Source organism: Diabrotica undecimpunctata, chromosome 1, assembly GCF_040954645.1.
Source record: "Diabrotica undecimpunctata isolate CICGRU chromosome 1, icDiaUnde3, whole genome shotgun sequence".
Taxonomy (NCBI): domain Eukaryota; kingdom Metazoa; phylum Arthropoda; class Insecta; order Coleoptera; family Chrysomelidae; genus Diabrotica; species Diabrotica undecimpunctata.
In genome coordinates, this window is record NC_092803.1 from 196,972,803 (window position 1) to 196,999,628 (window position 26,826).

At 34.4% G+C, this 26,826-nt stretch overlaps 1 protein-coding gene across 4 annotated transcripts in view; it reads right to left on the minus strand.

Moving 5' to 3' along the window:
- The window catches only part of LOC140432833 (neural-cadherin-like), a 1,025,931-nt gene that overhangs the window by 93,584 nt on the left and 905,521 nt on the right, over positions 1-26,826 (minus strand). For 2 of the 4 annotated variants that reach the window (XM_072520963.1, XM_072520961.1), the window contains exon 5: positions 9,958-10,122. In XM_072520963.1, coding sequence (XP_072377064.1) covers positions 9,958-10,122 — 165 coding nt within the window. Of the gene's footprint in view, positions 1-9,957; positions 10,123-15,191; positions 15,357-26,826 lie in introns of all 4 variants that reach the window. The other 2 variants (XM_072520962.1, XM_072520960.1) reach the window with 1 other exon arrangement.

Below are 26,826 nucleotides of genomic sequence, written 5' to 3' on the forward strand. Positions count from 1 at the left end.
AGAAGTGAATCAGGTGTTTTTTGTGTAGTCTGCAGGAGGTTTGCAGAGACGTTAAGAAGGAGCCGAGGTGCCAAAGAGGAGAGATCACATAGTTGAGGAAACTGGACTTTTCTGGGTATGTTCCAACATACAACTCAAGAAGAAAATAAGCTGTAAGTGTTTAAGTTATTGTAAGTTATTTCCAAACTAAACATTCAATATTGCCAAGTTGATTGCCTAGCACCGTAGAACTGTGTGGAATAAATAATAAATAAATAAAATTTTGTTATGTTATATTGTTTGCAATATTTTGGTGTAGTCAGCATAAATATGATAAAAGTTAATCTATAAATCTTTTTTTTAAATTGTTTTAATAAATTCGTCGTCGAGAAACTACATTTATAATAAAACTGTCAAAAACAAGAAATCAAAAATTTATTTCATAGTTATATTTATTGCTGTTATACGTTTTGACCCAAATTAAACACAACCATTTGTTAGCTTTTCACAACAGCGTAACGTGAAACTCTTACACTGCATCCAAACACGAACTCGAATGGAATTGAACGAAACAGGAATTTGGACCCACGACACTCGCCAGGAATGCGAATCTTTCTTTTTAAAAGCCACGTGGAAAATGCAATCTACCCTGTGATTGATAAATGTCCTCGTAAATTAAATTAAATCCATGTTTTAGTATGCACGAGATATATTTTCTACGGAAAGCAACTTTTAACCCCAACTCATTTTTCATTCTTTTCGTGACTGTCGACGAATTGTGACAGAGCTTTAGAAACTTTCGGTTTTAACTCTCGGAAGAAAGAAAATTGGGGTTATTTAACAGAAAAGTCATTATTTTTCTGTTAGTTGGGGTGTGCTATTTATTTCGGTGGAAATTCAATTGAAAAGGTCTTCCGGAATATTGAATAGTTAGCTGGCGTAAATGATATGATTTGGAGTGCTATTATAAGTAACTGAAACTTACGTTGTGGCTATTGTATAACTAAATTAAGATGATAAAATAATAAAACAATAAGTGAACATGACATTTTTGATAAACGAGTTGTAACGTTATAAACGTCACATCTTTATTAATTTATATTTTAATAATTATTTCATTTTAATTTGTTTATTTATTTATTAATTTCTTTATCTTCAGTTTACTTTTTACTATTTTTCACAAAATAGTTGGCGCCCTATGTTTTTTTCTTCCTCTGTCTTTATTTTCTCTCTCTTTCTGTCCCGTAGAATAAATATTCGCCCTCTCTCTTTTTGTTCGGCAGACTATTCTGTTCCGTGTTGACAGACAAGCTAGTTTCATGATATCTATAGCAACATCCTATGACATCTGTGCTAACTTCATTCAGTCTCCCACTTTCTGTCAAAACAACTTTTCTGTAGTGGGATTATTTTTTGTCAAAAAACTGTCAAACTTGAAGCACGGTTTTTTGAAGAAAATCTTAACAATTTGTCGATTTTGTCCATCGAAAGTAGGAGAGAGTTTCTGTCAAACTCATTTGAGGTTGAGGGTTGAGGCTATCTTCGGTTTCCGTGATTGGCTTTTGTGGAGAGAGGTTGTATTATAATAGTTCTGTTCCTATCTTTATAAACTTTAATTTAATTTTTAGTTGTATATAAATAATTTTTATTGTTTAAAATCAATTGGAAAAAAAAAGATTTAAAGAGGTTTAATAATGGGGGATAGCACAGGGGGGGTTGGTCCTCCTAGTGTTGAGATGGTAATAAGTAAGAGAGATGATTCAGATATAGAATGTAATATAAATTTAGACAAAACATTTGTAGGAAATAATGATAATTCGGAGACCACTAATCAACATGAGAGTAAAAAAGACAAAAAACAGTATTCTTATCAGTATACCGACACTGGCCCATTTGAGGTCTATATGGAATCAAAAAACAATAACGTCGGAAATTATAGTTTTTTAAAGCTAGCAAAATATATACATGATAAGAAAATTGAGAATATACAAAAAATTAATAAAAAGGGTAAAAACCGAATTAGCGTTATTTTTAAGAAATGGGAATGTGCTAATAAATTTGTTTCAAATATAGAGATTAAAAATGATGGATATGAACTCTTTATTCCTGCTAATAAAGTAACTTGTAGGGGTGTAGTAAATAATGTTGATGCAAGTATTTCTGATGTTGAATTAATTAGTTTTTCGGGTACATCCTCAGTAAATATTAAAATTTTGGAGGTAAGACGTTTTAAAAGAAAATCAAAATATGATTCAGGCAAATACATAAATACAGAGACAGTTGCTTTTACCTTTTCAGGAAAACAAATTCCAAAAGAGGTTTCTATATATGGGATTCCCTTTAGGGTAAAGCCATATATGATTCCGGTGGTTCAATGCTATCATTGTTTTCGTTTTGGCCATACAAAAAATCAATGCAGAGGGGATAAAAAATGTAAAAATTGTGCTGATAAAGCACATGAAGGTGAATGTATGATGAAATGTCTCCATTGTAGTAGTAATTTTCATGTAAGTACTTTTAAAGAGTGTCCTGAATATGTCAGACAACAGAATATTAAAGCTGTTATGTCATTAGATAATCTCTCTTATTTTGAGGCAAGTGAAAGGTATCCATATGTCTCCAATAAAAAGTTATCAAAAGAAAATACATTTAGAGTAAGCCAGGACGAATTTCCACCTCTATCAAATCAGGTTAATATACCTGACAGAATTCCAATTAATGAGCGATGGATAGAAAATATTCGAAGTAACCCAGAACAGTGGTTTAGCAAAAAAACAGAAAATAGCGGGAACAAAAATAAAAGAAAAATTAACGAGTCAAATAAAACTTATGACAGAGAGCTTCACAATCAGAATTTAATATCTCCAAATGGCAGATTTGAAGAGGGAACCTTCTCTGTTAGTTCTAAAATTCCTATCCCTGGATGTTCACGTACAGAACAACTAGAGAGGGAAACGGAAAAAATATTGAATGAAATACTAAAAAAACTGAATTGGAGACATAAGGAAGACCTAATCACCTACTTGAACAAGCTAATTACACATGAAACTTCAACAAATAGAAAATTATTAGATCTAGATGGATCCCAAGAATCCATACATCCTACAATGGAACATAAAAAGTTTAAACAGTAATTATAATAGTTTAAAGATTTTTATACACGATTTTAACCCTAAAGTAATATTATTAAATGAAACATGGTTAAAAATAAATCATCATTTTTATTTAAGAGGGTATAAAATACATCGATTGGATAGATTAGATGGTTATGGTGGTATTGCTACTGCTGTTGATAATAGTTTGGATCATAAAGTAGTATATACTTATAACAATAATAATAGTAAAATTCAAATTTTAGCAGTTAAAATAATTGATTGGGACATAACAATAATTAATATTTATATTCATCCTGGGGCAAAAATAGATTTAAATGGATGGGTTGGGCGAATAGAAAAAATCAGAGGCAATAAAATTATAATGGGTGATCTGAATGCACATAATGCACTTTGGGGAAGTCAGGTAACTACTAATGCTAATGGAAGAATAATTGCTGACTCTCTAGAGGATTTGGATCTAGTTTGTTGCAATGATGGAAGATCCACACGGATTACACTCCCAGGTCAGAATGCTTCAGCAGTAGATCTAACACTAATCTCCTCGGAAATAGTGAACAGATGTCAATGGGATGTGTTAGAGGACTCGGGTGGTAGTGATCATTTCCCAACGATGTGCAAAATCCAGACACAAATTCAACATACATCTATCCAAAAAAGTTACAAAAGAAACATTAAAAATGCCAATTGGGAAAAATACTGTTCAAAAATAGAAGAACTAATGAAAAGTGGGTGTAAAGAATATAGCACCTTTACGCAAATTATGGAGAAGGTGAGTGATGAAGAAATACCCTTTTTGGAAACAAAAAAGCACACAGGAAAAAAGAAAAGTCCTCCATGGTGGGACACGGAATGCTCAAATTTAATTAAAATGAGGAAAGAAAAAATCAAAAAATACAAAGAAGATGCAAGTACAGATAATTATATAGAAATCAAAAAAATCTTTGCCTATAGTAAAAAAATATTTAAAAATAAAAAAAGAAATAGTTTTAGATGCTTTTGTAATGGACTAAACAGGGACACTCCTCTAGCAGAAATATGGCGAACTGTTAAACAGTTCTCCACATATCAAAATGCAATAATTCCTGCCAAACTTCCCAGCAAACACATAGCTTTGGATATATTAAATAAATTGGGAATTGATATAACAGATCCAGAATTTACTGTTATCCAATCCAATGACAATGTGGAGGACATTTCCAGAGAGGAAATAATAAGTGTCATTAAAAAAAAGGATAAGGCTACTGGCTTAGATCTAATAACATATAGTATGATTGGCAGACTTCCTCAGGTAGCATTAGAATCACTGTCAATAATATTTAATCAAATAATGAACAGAAAAGCTGGATTTCCACAAGAATGGAAAAACACTCTTGTTATTCCTTTCTTAAAACCCTATAAAGATCCATTATGTGCAGACAACTATAGAAATATTGCCCTAGAGTCATGTGTGGGCAAAATACTCCAAAATATAATTAAATTAAGAATTGAACAAATAATTGAAAAAAATTGTATATTGAATCCAAAACAGTTAGGATTTAGAAGAAATAAAGGGTGTAACGATAATTTAGCTTTAACAATAAATTATATTAGAACAGGATTTAGTAAAAATTTAAATACAATCGCAATTTTTTTGGATATTAGTAGGGCATATGATACTGTCAATACGTTTTTGCTATATAAATATCTAATAAAGTATGGTATTCCAACAACCTATACAAACCTAATTATGCAATTCTTGCTCAATAGAAATATTTATATTAAAGATAAATCAAACAATATACTAGGCCCAATCCAAGCATCAACTGGATTGCCACAAGGGTCTCCTCTCAGTCCAATATTGTTTAATTTGTACTCTAAGTCTTTACATGATTTAATCAAACCTGAAATGGAGTGCTTCCAATATGCAGATGATTTTGTAATTCTGGTACAAGGGTCAGATATATATAAATCAATTAATTGCTTAAATACTTACTTACAAAAATTACAGGAGTGGTTTGAAACACACAACTTTAAAATCTCAGCACATAAATCAAAAGCAATAATATTTAGAAAAAGAGCTCAAGCTTATAACTTCCCCCACCTTATGTACCAAAACATGGAAATCCCATGGAAAAATGAAATAAAGTATCTGGGGTTCCATCTACAGTGTAACTTGAATATGACAATTCAAATAAATGATATGATAGCTAAAGCAAACAAAGGAATTAATGTTATGAGAGCTATTTGTGGTACAAAATGGGGATCTGACCCAAACATTCTTTTAAGCTTATACAAAGGGATAGTAAGATCTCATTTAGATTATGCAGCCAATCTTTTAAATCCTTGCAGTAAAAGTCTGATGATGAAGTTGGAACAAGTACAAAATGTGGCCTTAAGGATCATAACAGGTTGTCTACGTTCTACACCAATTTTAATATTACAAGCGGAATGTTCAGTATCCACACTAAAAGTTAGAAGGGAAATATTGGCTCATAAGTATATATTGAAACAAATGTCTGAAAAAAATAACATAGTAATAAGAAGTTTAAATAAGTTAAATGAAGCTATAAACGCAAATAACCAATTTTGGAAGAATAAAGCTATACCAGACTACTCATTAGCATATACGGACATACTCAAAAAATCAAAAAATATAATCCGATACAAAATTAATCCCATATATGAAGTAGAAAGAAAAATTCTTTTGTATCCTATTACAATTAATAGCCTAGAATATGAAAAATATGAAATTGAATCTAATGAAATGTTTTTAGCAAAATATGGTGGAATATATAGTAATCATACCTATGTATATACAGATGGATCTATCGACCCACAAACAAACCAATCTGGATTTGGAATTTATATACCACAGATTAATTACAAATTTTCATCAAGGCTCCATAATTACACACAAATCTGTACAACTGAAATGATAGCTATATATAAAGCTATCTCTGTGTGCATTGAGAAGGGGATCATGAAAGCAGTTATCTTTGCGGATTCAAAAAGTGCTTTATCCAAAATTTCCAGTCTCAAATGGGATCAAATGGATTACGTAACCATAATGACCAAAAAACTATTGGTAGAAACTAATAATATGGGATTCTCGATAGGAATAGAATGGGTACCTGGACATCAGGGGATTAAAGGTAATGAAAGGTAATGATAGGCTGGCGAATATTGGGAGAGAATTAAGAGTACCATATAATATAAAAAATGTTAGTACAGATATCTTTTGCGTTACAAAAAAAGACATTTTAACACAGTTCTACAATGAATGGCATTCCCAAATTAAACATAAAGATCCAAACTATTGCAGATTGCAGTGTGATTTCCCCATAAAACCATGGTATGCCAAATGTGGGTATATGGGCAGAAATACCATAACAAATATTAATCGTTTACGTAGTGGACATTGCAAAACTCCTTGCTATCTCTACAAAATAGGTAAAACGGAAACACCGATATGTGAATGCGGAACCATTGGAACAGTGATCCATATCTTCTTTGAATGTCCCATAAACAAACACAAAAATATGGATCTGTATTTAGAACTAATAAAAGCAGGAATAGAGAGTCCAATATCTTTACATAGTATTCTATATAAACCCTCTGAGAAAGTTATAAAAATAATTATTAAATTCATCAAATTTTTTCAAATCGATCTATAAAAAAAAATTTTTTTTTTTTATACTTGTCAAAATAATAAAATAAATCTAGAAAATACTGGAAATATCCTAACATACAAAAATGTACGTCCTTAAAATCCTTAATCCTAACCGAAGGTAGCATTACCCATATACCTAATGTGACAATGTTTGGAAGCTACCCCCAAACGAGAAAAGTCTAATCTAACCTTAAATGAAGAAGATAAACAAATGGAAAAGCTAATCTTTCAGTATCACCCAGTTGTCAATTAGCAGTAAACAGTAACCTTAAATGAAGAAGATAAACAAATAATGGAAAAGCTGATCTTTCAGTATCACCCAGTTGTCAATTAGCAGTAAACAGTAACCTTAAATGAAGAAAATAAATAAATGGAGAAGCTCATCTTTCAGTATCACCCAGTTGTCAATTAGCAGTAAAAAGTAACCTTAAATGAAGAAGATAAACAAATGAAAAAGCTGATCTTTCAGTATCACCCAGTTGTCAATTAGCAGTAAAGTAAACAGAAGTAGAAATTTATCCCTGGTTGTGCATTGCCTAGAGCAAGACGAGCATAACCTTACATGTACTGGGTAAATGATTATATAATCGAAACCCAAAAACAAACGAAGAAGAAGAAGAAGGGATTATTTTTTGCCTCTTTTTGAAATTTATAAAAGAAGGCAAAAATTATTATAAGACTCATTTTTATGGTCTACAAATTCTCTTGGGGTAAGTAATTTCATTGTGATATTTATTCTATAATTCTGACCACATATCCAATATTTGTAACCTTACTTTCTTTCGAAAGCACATTTTTTTTTCTGATATATGCATTAGGACTCTTTAACAGAATTTAACTAAGTAGTAACATTCATATTTCATTTTATCCTTGCGATACGTTATTTGTTTAAGTGTAATTTTGTAAGATGGCAAGGAAGTTAAACCTTTCTTTTTGATGTGTTTCTAATGCAAGTTGTTCCTTATCCTTTTAGCTTATTGGTTTACTGGACAGTTTATTGGTTTACTGGACAGTTTATTGGTTTACTGGACATTTTATTGGTTTATTGGATTTATTGGCTTTATATCAACCACCTTATTTAGAGTTCAACAATTGGTCAGGACATACAGCCACGTGTGACTGCAGCTCTCCAGAAGCCACAAATTCTAATTGGAGGACCCAACAGCTAGAACACACAAGCAGCCGATCGAAGCAATAAGTAACACTTATTAACTGTTAAGCTTTGGCAGGGTTAATTATTGTTTTTTTTTTATTCTTTTAAATAAATATGTTTGGTTAAAATTTGTCTTATTTGCTATCAACTGAGAACTCAGGTTCAATCCCTAGTTTAAGACAAGACGAACTCACCCTTGAGATACTGAGCTAGGCAAGGTATAGACGATAAGCTCCCATGGTTGATTGAGGTATTATTTTTACAATAGTACTTCAATTCTCTTTGGTAGTCTTATCGTTACAGAGTGGATAAGAGAGAAAACAAAAATGAGGGATGTCAGACAAGAAGTTGCAAAATTGATTTGCAGGACAAAATATAAGACAAAAAAAGACCGATGGAACAAAATTCTTATAAGTTGGAGACCGTGGGAATATAAGCGAAGCAGATGAAGGCCCCAAATGAGATGGGCAGATGATATCAAGAAGCACGTGGGCTCTAGATTGATGACTGTAGCGACAGACAGAGAAGAATGGAAAAGGATTGGGGAGGCCTATGTCCAAAGATAGACCGAAGAAGGCTAATTAGATAGATAGATATTCAACATAGGGTACTAAAGCTATCTTCTTGTCAAATTCCTGATTTTTGATCCTTTATTAGTACTGGCTCCATTATCTCATCATATACGTTGTTTATAATTTGCACCAAGAATTCCGGTACGCATCTGGGTCAGTTCCAAATAATCTTCCTACTAATCAAAAGTTGCGCCTAAGTCGATAAATGGCATGTAAATTTCTCCACTGACTCTATTATTTTTCCGATTATTATCATTTTAAAATAAATATATTATCTGTAGTTCCTGTTCCTTTCCTGAAGGCTGCTTGTTCTTCTTCGAGTTTCTATTACGAGTTGTCTTTGTGTTTGGTGTATTATTCTTGTATATATTTTCAATGCTACTCCTGCTAGCCATATTCCTTAAGTAAGACTGGAACCAATTCAAAGAAATACCTCAAATTCCTATAATACCCGAATACCTAACGAAAAATTTAGTTTTTTTTATCAAAATGTCGTGATTTACAAAATCAAAACCTTTACAATAGTAACAAAAACAGTGGCAGTGTAAAGATTATTGTTTAAAACTGGATAGATTAGACAGAAGACATAGCATCACTGGTACATTTGTTAGATAAAAAGCCGAATTGACTTTGTGATAAAATGTTGATTTCAACGAGAAAGGACATAAGTCGGGCTTTTATAAGTCTTTCAATAGTTTTAGATAGGACCGGTAGTAAGGCAATAGGTCTATAATTGCAGATATTCAATTTTTCAGCACTCTTTTGAAGAGGAATAATAATGGCTGTCTTTAGGCACTCTATAAACATATCCTCAATTAGTGAGACCAGGACTTCCAACACATTTTTTGGAAGATTTAAGAAAATTTTAACGGATATTCAATCAGTGCTGTATAAATAAAAAATACAAAAACTCAGTATTAGCAGCTAAAACATATTCAAGTGTTGTATCAATATATGATAGTACTTTGGTAGGAAAAATAAGACTAAGACTAAAAAGCGATACAAGAGCGACTATTTAGTTAGTATTGATAGAAAAAAGATGTCAAATGATAACGTAAAACAAGAAATAACCAGTGCATTAAAACAAAAAAAAGGGGCATCAAGTGCTGAGGAAAACTTAATAAGAATGAAAGATACATTAAAGAGCGTTTAAGAAACACAATTTAGTGCCTTAAAACAAGGAAAAAAACAAGCGTAGATAACAGAAGAAATATTAGGACTCATGTGGGATTACACAATGTAAACAAACGGATCGATAAATAGAAGCCTAGTTTACAAGAATATAAGTTTTTTATTATTGTTAATTTCTATTCCATTAGGAGAATGGACCTCTGTCTATGTAAGATCTACAACAGACGAATTCCAGGAGAAAAAAATCCCTATATATTAACTATCAAATGTTGGTAACTTTTTGGATGAACATGACAATTTATTCAGTATATACATATATAACTTCAAATATTTACTTAAAAAAAACTTCTAACAAACCTGTATCAGCCTTAATGGATACTCTCCGGGATTCTCCTCTTCGATCACCCTCTGATACACCGAACAATTAAAAATCGGTGGCAGATCGTTGGTGTCCCGTATATAAATCACCACAGTCGTGTAATTTTCATTTAAACTATCAGAAGCTACCAACGTGAGCTCGTACTACGTTACAGCATGCAGCAAACACACATAAAAAGAAACAAAAAACAAAATAAACAAAATAAAAAAAAAAGGTCTACATACAAATGTAATGAAACAAAATGTTATACTCAAATCAAATTCAATAAAAGCTGCTATAAACTAGAAATATCAGTAGTAATACGTGATTTTTATTCAACGAGCTTCTTTAGGTATTTTTTTTCTATGGGAAATAAATTCCCGATAATGGAAAACCAACTTTTCCATTCTTTATTTATGTACGTCTGTCAAATTTGTATATTTTATGGCTTGGAACGAACATAGTGAACGACGGTTTCAGTGCTTTTGGTTATGAATAATGTTATATTTTACTTCAAATGTTAAAAGTTAAATTTATATTCGTTGTCCCGAAAATCATGTTTGGAAAATTTGATTATATGTACAATTTATTTTGATTCTGGTTTTAATTATAACACTCTACATTTGTTAATTTGATAACATATTATTTTGGATATTTGAATGGTTTAAATTGAAGTATAATAATTAATTCGCTGATTATTATTATTTTAATAAATAATTTGCAAACAAATCAATAAATGAACAAATAAATCATTTTGAGTGCAAAGAACGGAACAATAATCTATTGATATAGTCGAATTTTGTTTAATAGAATTAACTTTTCATAGTAAAACACAATAAGACCAATAACTAGATAAAGTGAGAAAATCCTTTTCCTTCTTGCGCCATCTACTTTCGAAGGTTGCCCTGAACTTTGATTTCCCATATTTTAACACCTTGACCGACCGACGGTCAAGGTGTTAAAGGTGGTCGGTCGACCACCTACAAGATGGACTGACGATTTAAGAAGACTCGATAAAAACTGGATGAGAGCGGCGCAAGATAGACGGGGTTGGAAACATGAGGAAGAGGCCTATGTTCAGCAGTGGACTCTTGAGGCTGGATGATGAACACCTTGACTGCGGCGGTTAAATACTAAATATACTAGTTCTTGCGTCACATGCCCCCGGAGATACTTTATGGTCTATTCTGTCTGTGAGTCACATGCCTTCTATGGTATGTGTGTACATGTAAGTACTTCATGCCCTCTGGTACACAGATGTATAAATTTTGCATATATTACATACATAAAACTATTCTTCTTCTTAACATGCCATACACCAAAGTGCATAGGCGACTATCTCATTACTAGAATTCTGTTCTTGGCGGCGTGACACAGCTCGCCTGTATTGTGTATTCCTGTCCATTCTTTAATATTCCTTAACCAGGATAATTGTTTGCGGCCGGCTCCTCTCCTACCTTCGATCTTCCCTTGTAGGATTAACTGTGGTATTTCATATTTTGCTCCTCTCAATATGTGCCCAACGTAACCAATCTTGCGTTTTTTAATTAATTCAAAGAGTTCTCTTCTTTCCACGCCGACTCTCTTAAGGACGTCATCGTTTCGAACTCTATCCACCCAAGGTATGCGCATCATTCTTCTCAATGACCACATTTCAAATGCTTCAAGTTTGTTGATAGATGTTTTTTTCAAAGTCCACGTTTCCACGCCATAAAGCAAGATGGACCATATGTAGCACTTGACCATTCTGTAGCGTATTTCGAAATTTAGGTTTTGATTACATAGGAGCGGTCTGAATTTCACAAAAGCTTGTCTTGCCATTTGTATTCGGGTTTTTATCTCTTGTTGTGGATCCGATTGGTAATTGATTGTGGTGCCAAGGTATTTAAAAGTTTTCATGCGTTTTATGCGATCGTCACCTATGCATATTATCGGGTTTTCTGGAGGGTTTCTGCTAATGATAAAACTATTATAGAAGTATTAATCGACTTTCCTCTCAAACAGGACATGCCGCCAACATCTGGTATAGCACAGACAGCTAAACAAATTTTTTCTTGGAGGCAATTGGATAAAATTAAAGGTGAAAAAGACAGTCAAGATTTCATTTCACGTACAAATCGTCTATGTATCTGTTTATATGTATTTCGCTTTAATAAAGCTCATCAGAACAGTTATTCATAGGCGTTCTCAACGTGAAAAATAAATCTTCTCTGTCTTTAAGAAGCAACAATAAAATGGCTTCGAAACGGACGCAATAGCGACATCTGATATTAAATCAGTAAAATAGTTTCGAAACACAATTCAGATAACTGCCTTAATCTGAGCTTTCTAAAAATTGCAAGGCATAGCCAGACGTTGATAAAGATGTTAATAGAGATATGGGGAATCTAAAATTTGCATTCCACGACATGTCTCCTCAACTAAGCAGAAATCGTTAGCGAATTGGTTTCTTGTACTCATACAGAGTAGATCCGAATAAAATAAAAAAGAAAGTCAAGATTTCATTTCACGTACAAATCGTCTATGTATCTGTTTATACGTATTTAGCTTTAATAAAGCTCATCAGAACAGTTATTCATAGGCGTTCTCAACGTGAAAAATAAATCTTTCCTGTCTTTAAGAAGCAACAATAAAATGGCTACGAAACGGACGCAATAGCGACATCTGATATTAAATCCGTAAAATAGTTTCGAAACACAATTCAGATAACTGCCTTAATCTGAGCCTTCTAAAAATTGCAAGGCATAGCCAGACGTTGATAAAGATGTTAATAGAGACATGGGGAATCTAAAATTGTCGTGGAATGCAAACTTAAACCTGAAGATTTCAATACTTGACAAAAGACTCTACATGGCTTTCGTCGTTTCCTTCCAAGTCTTTCAGGTTTGGTAAAAGTATGCACTCTTTCTTTTAGAAGAGGATTTTCTTCAGGTGATTGTATTAAATTATAAGCTAGCTGACGTCTAAATTCTGTAATGCTCATTTTTGTTTCAGAGCCCATATTAAATATAATTAAAATATTAACAATAGCTGTTCTGAGTATCATCTCAAATATTACTTTCCTAAAAAAATTAATAAGAAGGAAATATTAAAATTATAACTTATTTTTTTTCTTACCGGTACCATTTCAAGCTTCGACGTAATATTGTATGGTAAGATGACATATGGTCAGAATAGTCTACGCCTTTCTTTGCATAGTTGTAATCAATTATACATTTCGGTTTCACAATATCTTCTTTTTGCCTGTTGGAATCAACTGTTTAGTATTAGTATCGGATGGGACACTTGAAATCATTAAGACATATCTCTTATCCATCCACTTAATAATTCTTAGTCCATCTTACTTTTTTCCAATGACCTCTGTTGGCTTTATCTTCTTGGACTGGTTAAAAATAGGTGGTATTCCTTTTCTGTTTTCTCTTAGAGTCCCACAGTACATATTTTCTGCTAACAATCTTTTAACGAGAGGTATTCCTCAATAAAAGCTGGCAGTATTTTGCCAGCTTTATCTGTGACACACTGCAGTAATTTTAGAACAACTGCTTCAGAGTGTGCTACATTAACTGGTTGTTGTTCATTTTTTTTGTGTAAATACTTACATTGAAAGTATAGCCTTCAGGAGAACAGAGTTTGTATAGTTTCACTCCATATTTATGAGTCTTGTTGGGGATGTACTGACAAAAATGGAGTCTCCCTTTAAAAGGTATCATAGATTCATCTATAACGAGAATGTTGCCAGACTCCATTATTCTTTGAAAGTTTTTAATCAACTTTATTTTCAAAATGAAGAAGTTTCAATAAAAGTAAAAAGTGGTCTTGAGTTAAAACTTTTGCGATCTATTTATTATAAAATATATCATCTTTAGACCAATATAAATTTTAAATGTGGTATCTGAGTGAGACCCATTGCGATTATTAGTAGTGTCGCATACTTTGCGACACTACTAATTGTTGAACAGCATAAATGTTAGTTTCATTAACAGTAATATCTAATATTTCACTAGTTACGAAATCACTAAAAATGTTTATTGGTTTCTGTACCGCATGTGGTTCAATACCAACTAATTTATTCTTTCTTACTACAAAATCGTCACCATCTACATCTTCTAAATCACATCATTCATTACTATCACTATTCTCAGCACTCTGTTCATTATTATCTGATGGAACTTGATCATATGGTGTAATACTTTCGTCATCACTATCAATAGAAGAATTTAAATCGGAGGACGAAGAAGATTTAGGAAAATAATTTTTATCTAGCAATGAATCATCACTGTCAAAGGGATCTTCGATACTGTTGGCATCAGATGAAGATTGAGTTACTGTCTGCTCATTCTCCATATCGAGTTCACCAGGCTGTTCGTTATCGATTTCGTGTTCTATTTCTGTTCGTATAAACTGTTGTTCGCTTTCATTATTAAAATTTTCATGACTTTCAATCAACCCTGTATTATCATGTAATTCATTTAAAATAGTTAATATATCCACGGATTCTATATTATTCACTGCCTTTCCTCGCTCAACCGTTTCCATTTCTCTCTATTGTCCCATTCTCAATCGTTTAGGTCTCTCTTACTTATGGCGTCATCTACTTCGTCCCCTAATAAAGGATTATTCCCTTTATCCATCTACTGTCGCTAGTTCTTCTTACATGTCCATACCACTTTAGTCTTTTTTGTTCTATATATGTCAGTATGTCTGTTTCTATTGTTGTTCTTTGCTTTATTTCGTCATTACTTCTTCTATCCATTCTTGGGACTCTGCAGCATCTTCGCAGGCATTTCATCCTTGTTGCTACTATCTTACTGCTGGTTTTCTTGTTTATGATCCAATTTTCAGCCCCATATGTTATAATACTTCGCACTAATACTTCGCACTAATTAAAAATAGTATTTGTTGAAAAATTACGCACCCTGGGGATACGTGAGGCAGTCAAGGTGTTAAAGTATAAGCATAACATACTACTACCACGATTCGTTTATTACAATTCATACCAATTCTACACGTTTATTTTCAACACTGTAAATCACGTAAAGTACATAAATATCACACCAGCGTAGTCAGACTAACGTCTATTTGCCTGAAATAATAAATCTTTTAATAAAACCTAAAGAAGCTCTTTGCATGCGAAATATATACTCGCCAGGCGATACGACAAAAAAAAAATAACACAAAAAAAGACGAACAAACAACATAAAACACAACAGCAAAAGTATGATATAAAACTCGCCCTCAAGACGCTTTTGGGAAGGTTTCTGTCGTCTTCTTCGGTTATTTGCGTTCGGTACGTGGGTCTTTCGAACACCGGAGGATTGTCGTTTACATCTTTGACGTGTATTACGACAGTAGTGTAATTTTCCTTTAGATTGTCCGAAGCTGCCAGGCGAAGCTCGTACTGTGAAGGAAACGATAACAGTTTAGGAATGTTACGGGGTGTGAATAAATTAAAATGGTTGCTAAAATTGCAAAAATGCAAAAACTTTTGCTTTACTTACATTTTTTTAAATATACGGTTGTCTCAGAAAGTTTGCATAAAAATTTGTTTATTTGAAATACAATATAACAATAACGGCGTTAATTATATTGAAATTATATTAATTAACTAATTATATTAACTTTACAGTGAAGTAAAAGCTTCAAATGAAATTTTTTATTTACATTTACGTGCTCAGCAACAATGGCCACTCGCACGGGGGCGATTACAAACAACATTACAAGAGGTATAGTAGCATTAATAAGTTATGTCATACAAAAATATTTTACAGTTTATGATACAATAATATTTTTCTAAAAAACTGAAGAACTCTGTATATCTGTGGAATCACTGAGAATGTCGCCTAATTGCAGTTTGAGATTTAGCTGTCCTCATACTACACTGGATTGATGACATCCGGTAAGAATGTATTTCACTGTTAGTTCATGCTATCATGTTTGACAGATAGGTCGGATATCTGATTTCATCAGAAAGATATGTGTTAATTTGGTGTGACCTATACAGATTCTCAGTATAAATATAAGATCTTGTCTAGATAGTCCAGTGGGGCCAGTGTATAATGGCTTATACAATGAGGGCTGGATTGCACGTAAGGATGTATCCAAGGAGCTCCAGTGGGTTTGCCATAATCTCCTGGTGAATCTATATGCTTCTGTTTTTAAATCTTTACAAATTTGGATGTAGGTTGTTGATGTGGTATCTGTTGAAGCCGTTTTAGCATGCTGATCTGTGAGTTAGTTGTCAAGTATACCAATGTGAGACGAAATCTATATAAAGGTAATCTTAGTGTTTAATGTAGAAAGGTGGTAATAAGAGTGATGAATTTTTTGGACAAGGGGTTGATCGGTTAATAATTCCTGATGGCATAAAATGGAAGCTAGAGAGTCTGTACAAATGGAAATATGTTTGTTTGGGCGGTTAATATGCTTAATAGCCTGTAAGATACTCTACAATTTCTCTGTTGTAAGCTGCACAACAGAGAAATAGAAAAAGTACAAATGAGATTGTTTTTAGAAGTGACTGAACAGCCAACTCTCAAATCGCTTTTGAAAGCATTGGTGTATAATTATACTTGATCAAAGCGATTACTATGGATAATTTCAAAAAATGCTTTTATCATGAGTGATTTAGATGTTTTGTATTTATTGAAACTTGTTAAATATGTATTAGTTTGAGACGGATGTATAATCCAAGGAGGAGTTGCAAGGGCGGGGATGATATTTGTGGGTGTAAAGTTGATGGCGTTTATTATTGGGGAAAGAGTGGTATAGGTTATTGTGAATAAACGGTAGACAGGATTAAGGGGGTTAGAAAAGACAGATGTAGCATTCTGTTGTACGGAGTTGAGATGTAGACTCTCATAGACGCCACCTGTAAGAAAATAGAGGCTTTCGAAATGTGGTTTCGTCGTCAAATCCTAAAGATATCCTATATCGAACACGTTACTAACCAGAATATTTTATTAAGAATGCCAAAAGCATCTAATATCTGCTAACCTGGGGACCGATTACAACCTTGTTTTATGCAAGATGCAATTAGAACGTCCGCAGCGAAACAGAAAACCCCAATGCTCATCGAAAAACACAATATAGAATCGCTAGCAACAGAGAGTACAAAACTCCTTTATGAGAACAGGATTACCAGCATACTAAAAGAGATCGAGTTACAACCAGAATGGGAAGTAAAAGATACTTGGCAAAAAATCAGGAAATGCATCAACTAAGCAGCAGAAGAAGCAATTGGAAAGCGGAAAATTAACACGAGGGCGATAAACCACAGCAAACCGTGAATTAAAACGCAAATGCTACCTGAGATATAAAAGCACACAATCTGAAGAAGCTCTCGCAGAATATGTCCAAGTAAGAAACGAAGTAAACGCCAGAATAAAATTAATCAAAAGAGAACATTGGGCTAAATTTACCAGCGACATGGACTACGACCTGCATGGTGTCCAAAAGACAAGACAGTATGGAAAATGCATCAGAACATGAAAAAACCAGTTAACGAGTTCGTGCAGACCAAGGGAGCACTTATAGAGACATGGCAACAGCATTTTAAGGAGCTATATGATGCTGAAAGAAACGCTGAATATAAACGAATACGAAGCAGATATAAGTGCTACAATCAATGACGAAGAGGTAGAAGCAAAGATCAACAAGCTAAAAAACAGAAACACCGGGCGGAATTAGACAAGGCGACAGTTTAAGCCTCTTCTTGTTTAACCTACTCATGGGCAAAATTATAAACAAAGTAGCATCTCTCAATCTCGGATACAGAATAAGCAACAAAAGAATTGGTATGGTGTGTTACGCAGATGATGCAGCAATTATTGCCGAATCAGAAGATGATCTTCAAAGACAGCTCTTTCAGTTGCAGACAGATACAATTTCGTTCTAATTTCGTTAATATTTTTGCTTCTAGTTCTTTGCTAGCATGTGGAGCAATTTTTTGAGGTTGAACAGAAGAAGTTATCTCACGAATTTTAAGATTTGGCAGTGACATTGAGTAGTTTCATTGGCATGAAATAAATAAGTAAGTTCCAAATAAAAAACCCATTCAACACGTTATTCATATTAATTACTAGTTCATAATTGATCCTATCCATTTTGTGAAATACAGTTACCAAAATTATTCGTTTTATGTTAATATTCATAAATAATTTTTATCGAATTCCTCATTATATTCGGCCATAAAACGTTATTAAATGTATTAACGACACTGCCGTACAAATTCTTTGTCGTCGTGAGGTTTTCATAATGTAATCCCATCAAGCCGAATAATTTGGTAAAATAGGATATTTGCACGAACGGCAGAAATTTGGGAACAATTTATTATAAATTTAATCAGGATCATTTATTAAATTTCGAGCTTCTCGCTACGTTCGAGACTAAATCTCAAGTATGTTCCTTTATCGTTTTTAATCAATAGTAACTGGAAGTGTTTTGAAAAAAGCACAAGAAAATCAATGACGCTTGCTGAAAATATATTCAGTTTATGTTTTGTTATTTTGTGTTTAAAATATCAGGACAACGAGGATAAACTTCTTCTTAACAAAGTAAAGAAAAACTAAATTACTGTTATATAAAATGTCTTCGACAAATTTTTGGTGATGTGTGTAACGGCGATATTCAATGCCTCCATGGAGAACCAAGTCTTAGCGCAAAGGCAATAAAAGTTAAAATAAGCTGGTTAGAATACATGTAATGTTTGGAAAACCAAAAATTGGGTGGTTAAATGACATAGAAAATGATCTCCAGGAGCTAGGCGACATAAGTTTTACTCTATCTATATTATCAGCCAAAAACTTTCATCTTTGTATATAGTCCTCCCTTATTTTCTCCACTATTCCTCTATCATAAAGTGTTTGTATCCATATTGGTCTCTCTCTCTCTCTCTCTTGCCGTTTACCCACTACCAAGGATCGTGATTTCTTCCAATATTTCTAACAATTTTTCTCCATTGGTCTCTATCTTCAGCTGTAGCATGTATAAATTCCTTATAACTATCGAATATTTAAAGTATAACATTTTTTTCGTACGCCCCTGAGCCATGTATAAAATTTCGTGTGTCTTTGTTTATATTACACATCGAAGAAAAATTCCAATTTCAAATGCGAAGTAAAAATATGGTTATATTTGGTTTATTTTATGTCTTAGTTCTGTAATTTTCAAAGCTAAGAATGATCAAGTCAGATGCTCGATGTGAAACGCGTCTTTGAAACGAATTCCGTTTGGCTAGTCTCTTTGACCGACAGGAGGGGCGAGAGGAAACGGTGGAAGCCGGTACACAGAGACTAAGGCAAGGTCAAATGCTGATTTGGAAGAGTTTTTGAAGAGAGAACACGAGGTGTGGGTAGTCTTAATAAACCGGCAAATTTGTTGCTAATTAGCTTTCTTCGGTCCATCTTTGGACATAGGCCTCCCCAATCCTTTTTCATTCTTCTCTGTCTGTCACTACAGTCATCCACCTAGAGCCCACGTGCTTCTTGATATTATCTGCCCATCTCATATGGGCACTCATCTGCTTCGTTTATATTCCCACGGTCTCGAACTTAGAATAAGAATTTAAAAATGTGAAATATACTCTAATGTAATGTGTTAATTTTTGCAAGAATAATCACTGTTTTGTTTTCGTGCCGTCTCTCACCTAAGGGATTTGAAGAACGGCGTTTCAATCAACTTTAAAAGATACACACATGGTCACATTGCGCTTGAGTGTTCCTAAAAGTTTTGAAGATTGCGTCCTAGTGTCCAGCTTCCACCCTCATTTTGTTTGTCCCATCAGTGTGAGATGCATTTGTTTGTGTGGCAGTGAATTTGAGTCCAATAAATGTGTAATTTTTTTTCCTAGAGAAGCCTTTCTTTTATCCAGCAGGAAGATTCTTGTAAGCGGCATTCTTACTTCAAATAGCTTAAGAACCTTCTTGTGTTGTGTTTGTCCAGGAGGTCCATGTAAGTACCCCTTTTTATTTGAACGTTTCTTTTCCCCTGAACGTTTCCAGAAACAATGAATCTCTCCAAACTATCGTCACCTCTGCAAACCATGTGACCGAAAAATTGCAAAATACGTTGCGGACATATTGTGGACACCTTTTTTTTTTAATCTCGAGTTAGTTTAGAATGAAAACGTTTGTCCTATGAGCTGTCCAAGCACCACATATCAAAGGCATCAATTTTGTGGCGCTCTCATCCGCGAAGAGTCCAAGGATTTTCTTCTTCTTAGGGTGCCTGTCTGTTCCGAACGTTGGTGATCATTCTGGCTATGATGACTTTGTTGGTTGCTATACGAAATAGCTGTGTTGAGGTCTTTCTATACCATGATCTCATGTTAGCCAGCCAGGATATTCTTCTTCGTCCTGGGCCCCCTTTTTCCTTCAATTTTACCTTGCAAAATGCATTGAAGTAGCTCGTATCTGACTTGATTTCTCATTATATGTCCCAAGTACTGCAGCTTACGGCTCTTCACGATGTTGACCAGATCCGCAGTTGTGTTCATCCTCCGCAGTACTTCTTTATTGGTGATTTTGTTTGTCCATAGTATCTTCAGGATCCTTCTGTATGACCATAGCTCAAAAACCTAAAGTTTTGATAGTTTCCGCCTTCAGTGTCCACGTTTCTACTCCGTACAGAAGCACTGAGTACACGTAACATTTAAGGAGCCTTATTTTTGTTTCTAGGGTGAGGTCATGGCTCTTGAACACAGAACTCATAGTCAAGAATGCACTTTTTGCCTTTCCGATGCGACATTTGATCTCTTGGGTATTGTCCCACGACTCATTGATTATAGTTCCCGGATATTTTGAGAGATACATCTGTTTTTACAAACTTTAGTTAGGCGATTCATCGCATTTTTTGCCATTAGTTATACTAGACCCAAGATAGACAAAACTGTCCACTCTTAATTAATAAAACTGTGCTCGATATCTGCCTTTAATTTTCAAAGTTAATCTCTTCTTATTATAAAAGGGTCTGAAGTAATAAAAATTTGAGATATTTATGAGGTAAAAACTTAAGACATTTAACAAAAACTTGACTTTTTTAGCGTATTTAATGAGAAACATGTTTGTCGAGAAAGAAATATAGGTCTTGTAAGATGCTTTTTAAATATATGTTTCGGAATTGTTTCACTCTCTACATAATTACTAATGTTGAAAGTCACCAGTTTGGTTTATTCTGACATAAAGTATAAAATTTCACGTTTTAGTTAGTATAACCAACTTCATTGAAACGGGACTTGCTGTTGTATGTTTTAGAGCATTTATCGCGATATACAAACTTAAAGTAAAAATTAAGCTTGACCTATATAGATATAATATCTAAAATCATGCTTTAAGCAACGTTTAACTTCTCTTTAAACTAATTCATTTGCATATTATTGTCTTCCAGGTATAATACGTTGCCGACCCTCACATTCCGAACCTTCAACAAAATTTGATTAAACGAACCTTTGTAACATATGGATGAATAATCTTCCTTTCTAATATATTGGGTAGTACAAAAGCCCTAACAGTGCTTACTTCGATGATGTAAATGTTAATCTGCCTACAAGATCTGAGGGAATTTGATAATACGTATTTCGTTATTGATTCTGGAAATCAGTAAACTAAAATATTAATTAGAAGTCTGCGTCTGTAGTAGTTAGAACAAAAGGGATTTTAATCTAGACTAAATACTTTGTTGATTAATGAGAAATTTCGCAGATTCCGATTCTCGTCTAATTTTTTGCCTTTTAGGATATTTGTTTCGAGGATATAAATAATTAGTATAGGAGCCACGAAGTTTCAGAGTGTATTCTTACGTATTTTGACCTACTGATTTCGAATTTCAAACCCGCTTTTCCATCAGAACTGTCAGGAAAAAATTGTTATATAAACAACAATTTTTACAAAATACAATTTGTTCCTTAAAAAAAAACTATAAAATAGTATTTGATTAACTTAATTAGTTCCTAAGAGCTTGTCTTAATTTTTCTAGTTTTTGTTCCAAATTCCTTTACGTATTTCCTACTAACACTACACCATCAGGGTACATTAAGCACCAGGAAATGTTAAGTTTTCGAAGTCTCCATCAGCGTGCAGTGTTTTGCATTGTTCGGCATCAGCCGTACCAACGCCTCCAGACTTCGGTTCGCTTTCTACTCCGTCTTTTGGATGTATGTTCCAAACCTCAGTCCTTCCGACAACCAGACTTCGAGATATTTAACCGCTTTAAGCGGTGCAACCTCCACCCCTTCCTCTATAAAGCGAAGAAAGGAATTTGTCTTCCTTTGAGAACTACCACCTCAGTTTTCTGATATGCTAGCTAGATCATTATCTCTGATCCATTTAGTAATACGACGCAGGGCTATGTGAGCCATATAAGCCATGTCTATTTTCTGACTCGCCTTCGCAACCAATGCGAGAACCCCATGGAATCTGTAGCCTCTACACCCCGTCTTACAGGTCATTTCATGGGGTGGGACCTTGTACCAAACCCTGCGACAATCTGATGCTAGTATCTTTTCCCTTATGGACATGTCAGTAAAATATCTGTCGACCACGTAGATAAGGTACTCACTAACGCCAAATTCTCTCAGCCTAAACATGATTTTTCCTATGATGCCATGATAAAAGCATTCTTGACGTCAAGGAAGATGAGAGCCACCCATCTCTTTGTATCTTGCGTTACTAAAGAGGTCACTTCTATGACTGCATCTATGGGGGACCTTGTGGCTCTAAAACCAAATTGGTGGTCGCTCGGCGCTTGATTATCTTCCAGCTCTCGCTCTAGACGGCCTTTCACAAGGTCTTTGTATATTTTAGCTACCGAACTAATAAGGTAAATTACCCGAAAGCGCACCTCTTTCTCATCCACTCTATCTTTTGGGATAAGGACAACTTTAGCGTCTTTCAACCGTGTTAAAAACTGCCGTGTTGAAAAAAGCATTTTGTTTAGTAATCTCAGAAAACCTGCTAGTATCTTAGTGCGGCGAGTCTTATTGTCTCCGGCATGAATCCGTCTATGCCAGGTGCCTTTCAGATCTTTATCCGTCCAACAGTCTAGCCGAGTTTCAGCTCAGTAATGGGTTAAGTCGCTACGAAACCGGTAACCCTTTCACACCTATCCTCCACATGAGGAAAGAGCTCTTGTATTAAACGGAGTTTCTTCTTTTCAGGCAGGGGGTTAGGGTATTTTTTTCCATTTCAATTCGATACACGCAATCTTGAAGCCCTGCCCACAGGTATCCCTTTCAAAACCCTGTAGCAGGTTACTCTACCTGTCTCTCTTAGATCTTGTTATCGCATTTTTATATTCATTCTACCTTCGCTCCAATTCATTCATTCTCTCTTCCAAATCTCTTGCTTGGACTCTTCTTAACCTCTTACTCTCCCTTCTTAGTCTCATGCAATTTGTTCTCAGATGTTCAAGCCGCTCGTTCTATCAGTACGACAGTTTCTTTTTAAACCTCCCATTTTAAATTTACACAAGCCAACTTCGATACAGCACTCAGAGGCCCAATCAACTCGCTCACATCCTCGCATCCAGGACGCAAGCCAAAAGCATCTACAAAAACCTCTTCATTTAAACATCTCTTTAGATTAATATTCCCATCCTTTCCTTTCTGCCCTTTGCTCGCTATTTCAAAACTCACACTTTTGAGTAAGCTAAACGTTTCTTCTTTCAAAATAGTCTAGCTTACGACCCTGTTTAGAAGTGACGTTAAAACTAGTAAGATGTCCACAAAGGATTCACTAGTACCCCTCAAGAATGGAAGTGCCTTACCGTCATTTGAGACGGTAAGACCCACAGCGCGGATCCATTCTATGGTATTTCCCTCTCCCATCTTGCACTCGTTGGTTCCATGGACGATCCTTCGCATTCAGGTCACTGGCTATGACGATCGGTACTCAGCTTCTTTCATAATCGAGTCAATGTATTCTTCATATACCCGAAGCAGGATGTTTGGTGAAACATAGCAATTGCATACCATCAGGTTTTCGACATATACCTTAACATACCCATTCTTAAGGAAGTGTCTGGTAATGCCAGCTCCTCGATTCACCACGTATACTGTCACGTCAGATCTCCTATCTTTAATGATCCCCTGTCGAGAGACCAACTTTACATTGGATTCCTGAAAGAGAATCAAGTCATAACCTTCTCTTCACGCGAGTGCCTCTGCAACGTCGTGAGCGGCCTTTGCACTTTCCACATTTACTTGTAGAAACTTCGTAATAAATGGTGCTTATCTCTCCAACTTACCTACCCGTACGCTGTCTGATTCCTGGTCCTAGGTGCTTTCACCCACTCTTTCTTTATCCCTTTTCGCAGGGTCTCCATTGAGCCTCCGCTTTTCTAGGATGAGTTTTCTATACTCCAGGCATCGTAGCCTGTCGGTTTTGTGCCCGGATTCTTTATAAGTGAGGTAAAAAGCCTTGCTAATTTTCATGCCTAATGTCCCCTTTACCACATCTGTATTAGGAGTCCGCCCTATTTTATACCTTGCAGTCGATTTTGCTATGCCCGAACTGTAGGCATCTAAAGCACCGCTGGACAATGCAGTGTATCTCATATTTTGTCCGAGTTCCAGCCGATGGGTATATGTTTTTTCCAGTGCTTTCTTGGCTGCAATCGGCGTCAGTCTGACCGTGACGTTTGTGTTCCCGTCTCTATTTTCTCTTATAGAGAAGGGGTTGACGTCATTATGCACCCTGCTGCCGATATATTTCTGGACCTCAGAATGTCTTTCTTTGTGGCATCTCCGTCTATGTCAAATATGTCCACATGTTTGTTATTTTGGTGACCATTGTTGTTACTGTTTTCATTAGCTCAACTGGTTTTCTACTCCTGCTCTCCTAAACAAAAGTATAAGCTGCCTATTGTCAGCCATTCTGATCCCTTTTTCGCGAAGGATTGCTCCGCCTTTTCTTTGTTTCATTGTTTTCTGCCGTCATCCTTTACAGATTGTTGTATAATGTCACCAGATTAGTCATTAAGCTCCACTCATTTCTCTTATATATTATTGTTCTCCAGTTAGGTATCTTCATTCTGTTAATATCTTCTCTGATCTGATCTTCTCTGACCTGTACTTTGGTCTCCCTCTCGGTCGTGTACTTGTATCTTTCCACTTTAATATTTTGTATATTAATTTCTCTTCTTATCGTCCTGGTACATGCCCGCGCTATTTCAACCTTATACGGTTATTTACCTCGTTATTAAATAATCGTCTAAACTCTTCGTCTTTTTGGTTCGATTTTTTTGGTTCAATAATTCTACTGAGGATCTTAGTTTCTATTATTCTTAGCTTCTCTTCGTTTTTAAATGTATGAAGTGCTTTATTGTATAGATTTAAATTGAAAAGAAAAAACCGTACATGCACTTCCAGTTCCAAGTCTTAATAACTCTTTTTTCTGTCCTTGATATTCAGTTTAGATGATATTAAGAAGTATTAATCCTATCAGAAACAATATGTAACGCTAATACAAATCTCTAATTAAATTTGTTGATTTTATATTTATAGCAAACATAATCATATACATTAATGTTCTTAATCTCCTTTTGTAAGATATTGTAAGACGATCTCTAGTATTAAATGATAAAATGGTAAAGGATCAAATAATTCTTACCCACAATACACAAGAACTGTTTACCAATGTGCGTCATTTATCTCTCATACCATCAATAAATATCCTGTTGAGTTATCCTCAATTGAAGCGAACTCCTCGAAGCACAATTTATTTACAAAGTTGAGATAATTCTCGAATAATGGAGCATCCTTATTTCCTTTGTTTTACTCCTTTGTTATTGATATAATTGTTATTTGGTGCTTTTTGAAAGTGTGACGTCATCGATAGGGTTGCGAACTTCTTTTGCAGCATTAATTTGTTCATTTGTTAGGAGAAGTGGGGCCATTTCTGTCCGCCTCTCAGCTCCCAACGGCATTCCGGTTTAGATTTATGTTAGTTTGGGACATTGGCGCCTGTGGCGATGTAATGGGGTATTTTAAATATATAATTTAACAAACGACAGACTATATTTTACTGTCTTGTCATTAGTGTTACCAAACTATTTCGAATGTATGTACGGGTAAGGAAAATTCAACAACAGTAGCTCCGACGAGCTTCATAACTATATGGATATAAGTATGTAAAAAAAATTTGATTATTTCTGAATAACAGGGTGTTTTGTTAAATAGACATGTTACTTTATTTTTTCTTCCGTCATGTGGTTTATACAGAAACAAATATCTGCTTCGTGGATTTCCAAAAAGACATCTAATAAATCTGAACAAAAATACCCTGTGTATCATTATGGTATAGTAAGGATATTGAAAATTAAATTAAAATTTTACTTAAAAACATACAAGGCATATAAAAACAAACAAGGAAGTAATAGAGGGATACTGAAGTTCTTGAAGATAACATAATTCAGAAATAAAAAGAAATATATGCACGCAACCACAAATCCTACGACCACCTGTTATAGGAAACGACGTGAACGAATTTGTATATCTGGGAGCGCTCCTTAGCACTGAAAATAATACTACCGCAAAGATAAACCGTAGAATTTCTACCGCCAACAGATGCTATTTTGGGCTCAATCTCCTCCCTAAATTCACAATTATATCGAGAAATACAAAAATGAAACTCTACAAAACAATAATACGACCAGTCCTAACGTATGGTTTAGAGACCTAGATTCCAACAAAAAATGATAAAAAGATAAAAAGATGTTAAGATGTTTCGAAAGAAAAGTAATAAGGCGAATCTATGAAGCAGTGAATGACAATGGAGTGTGGAGAAGACGATACAACTTCGAAATTTATAGAAAATAACAGGAACCAGATATCGTAAAACATATTAAGATAGGACGTCTGAGGTGAATAGAGCATA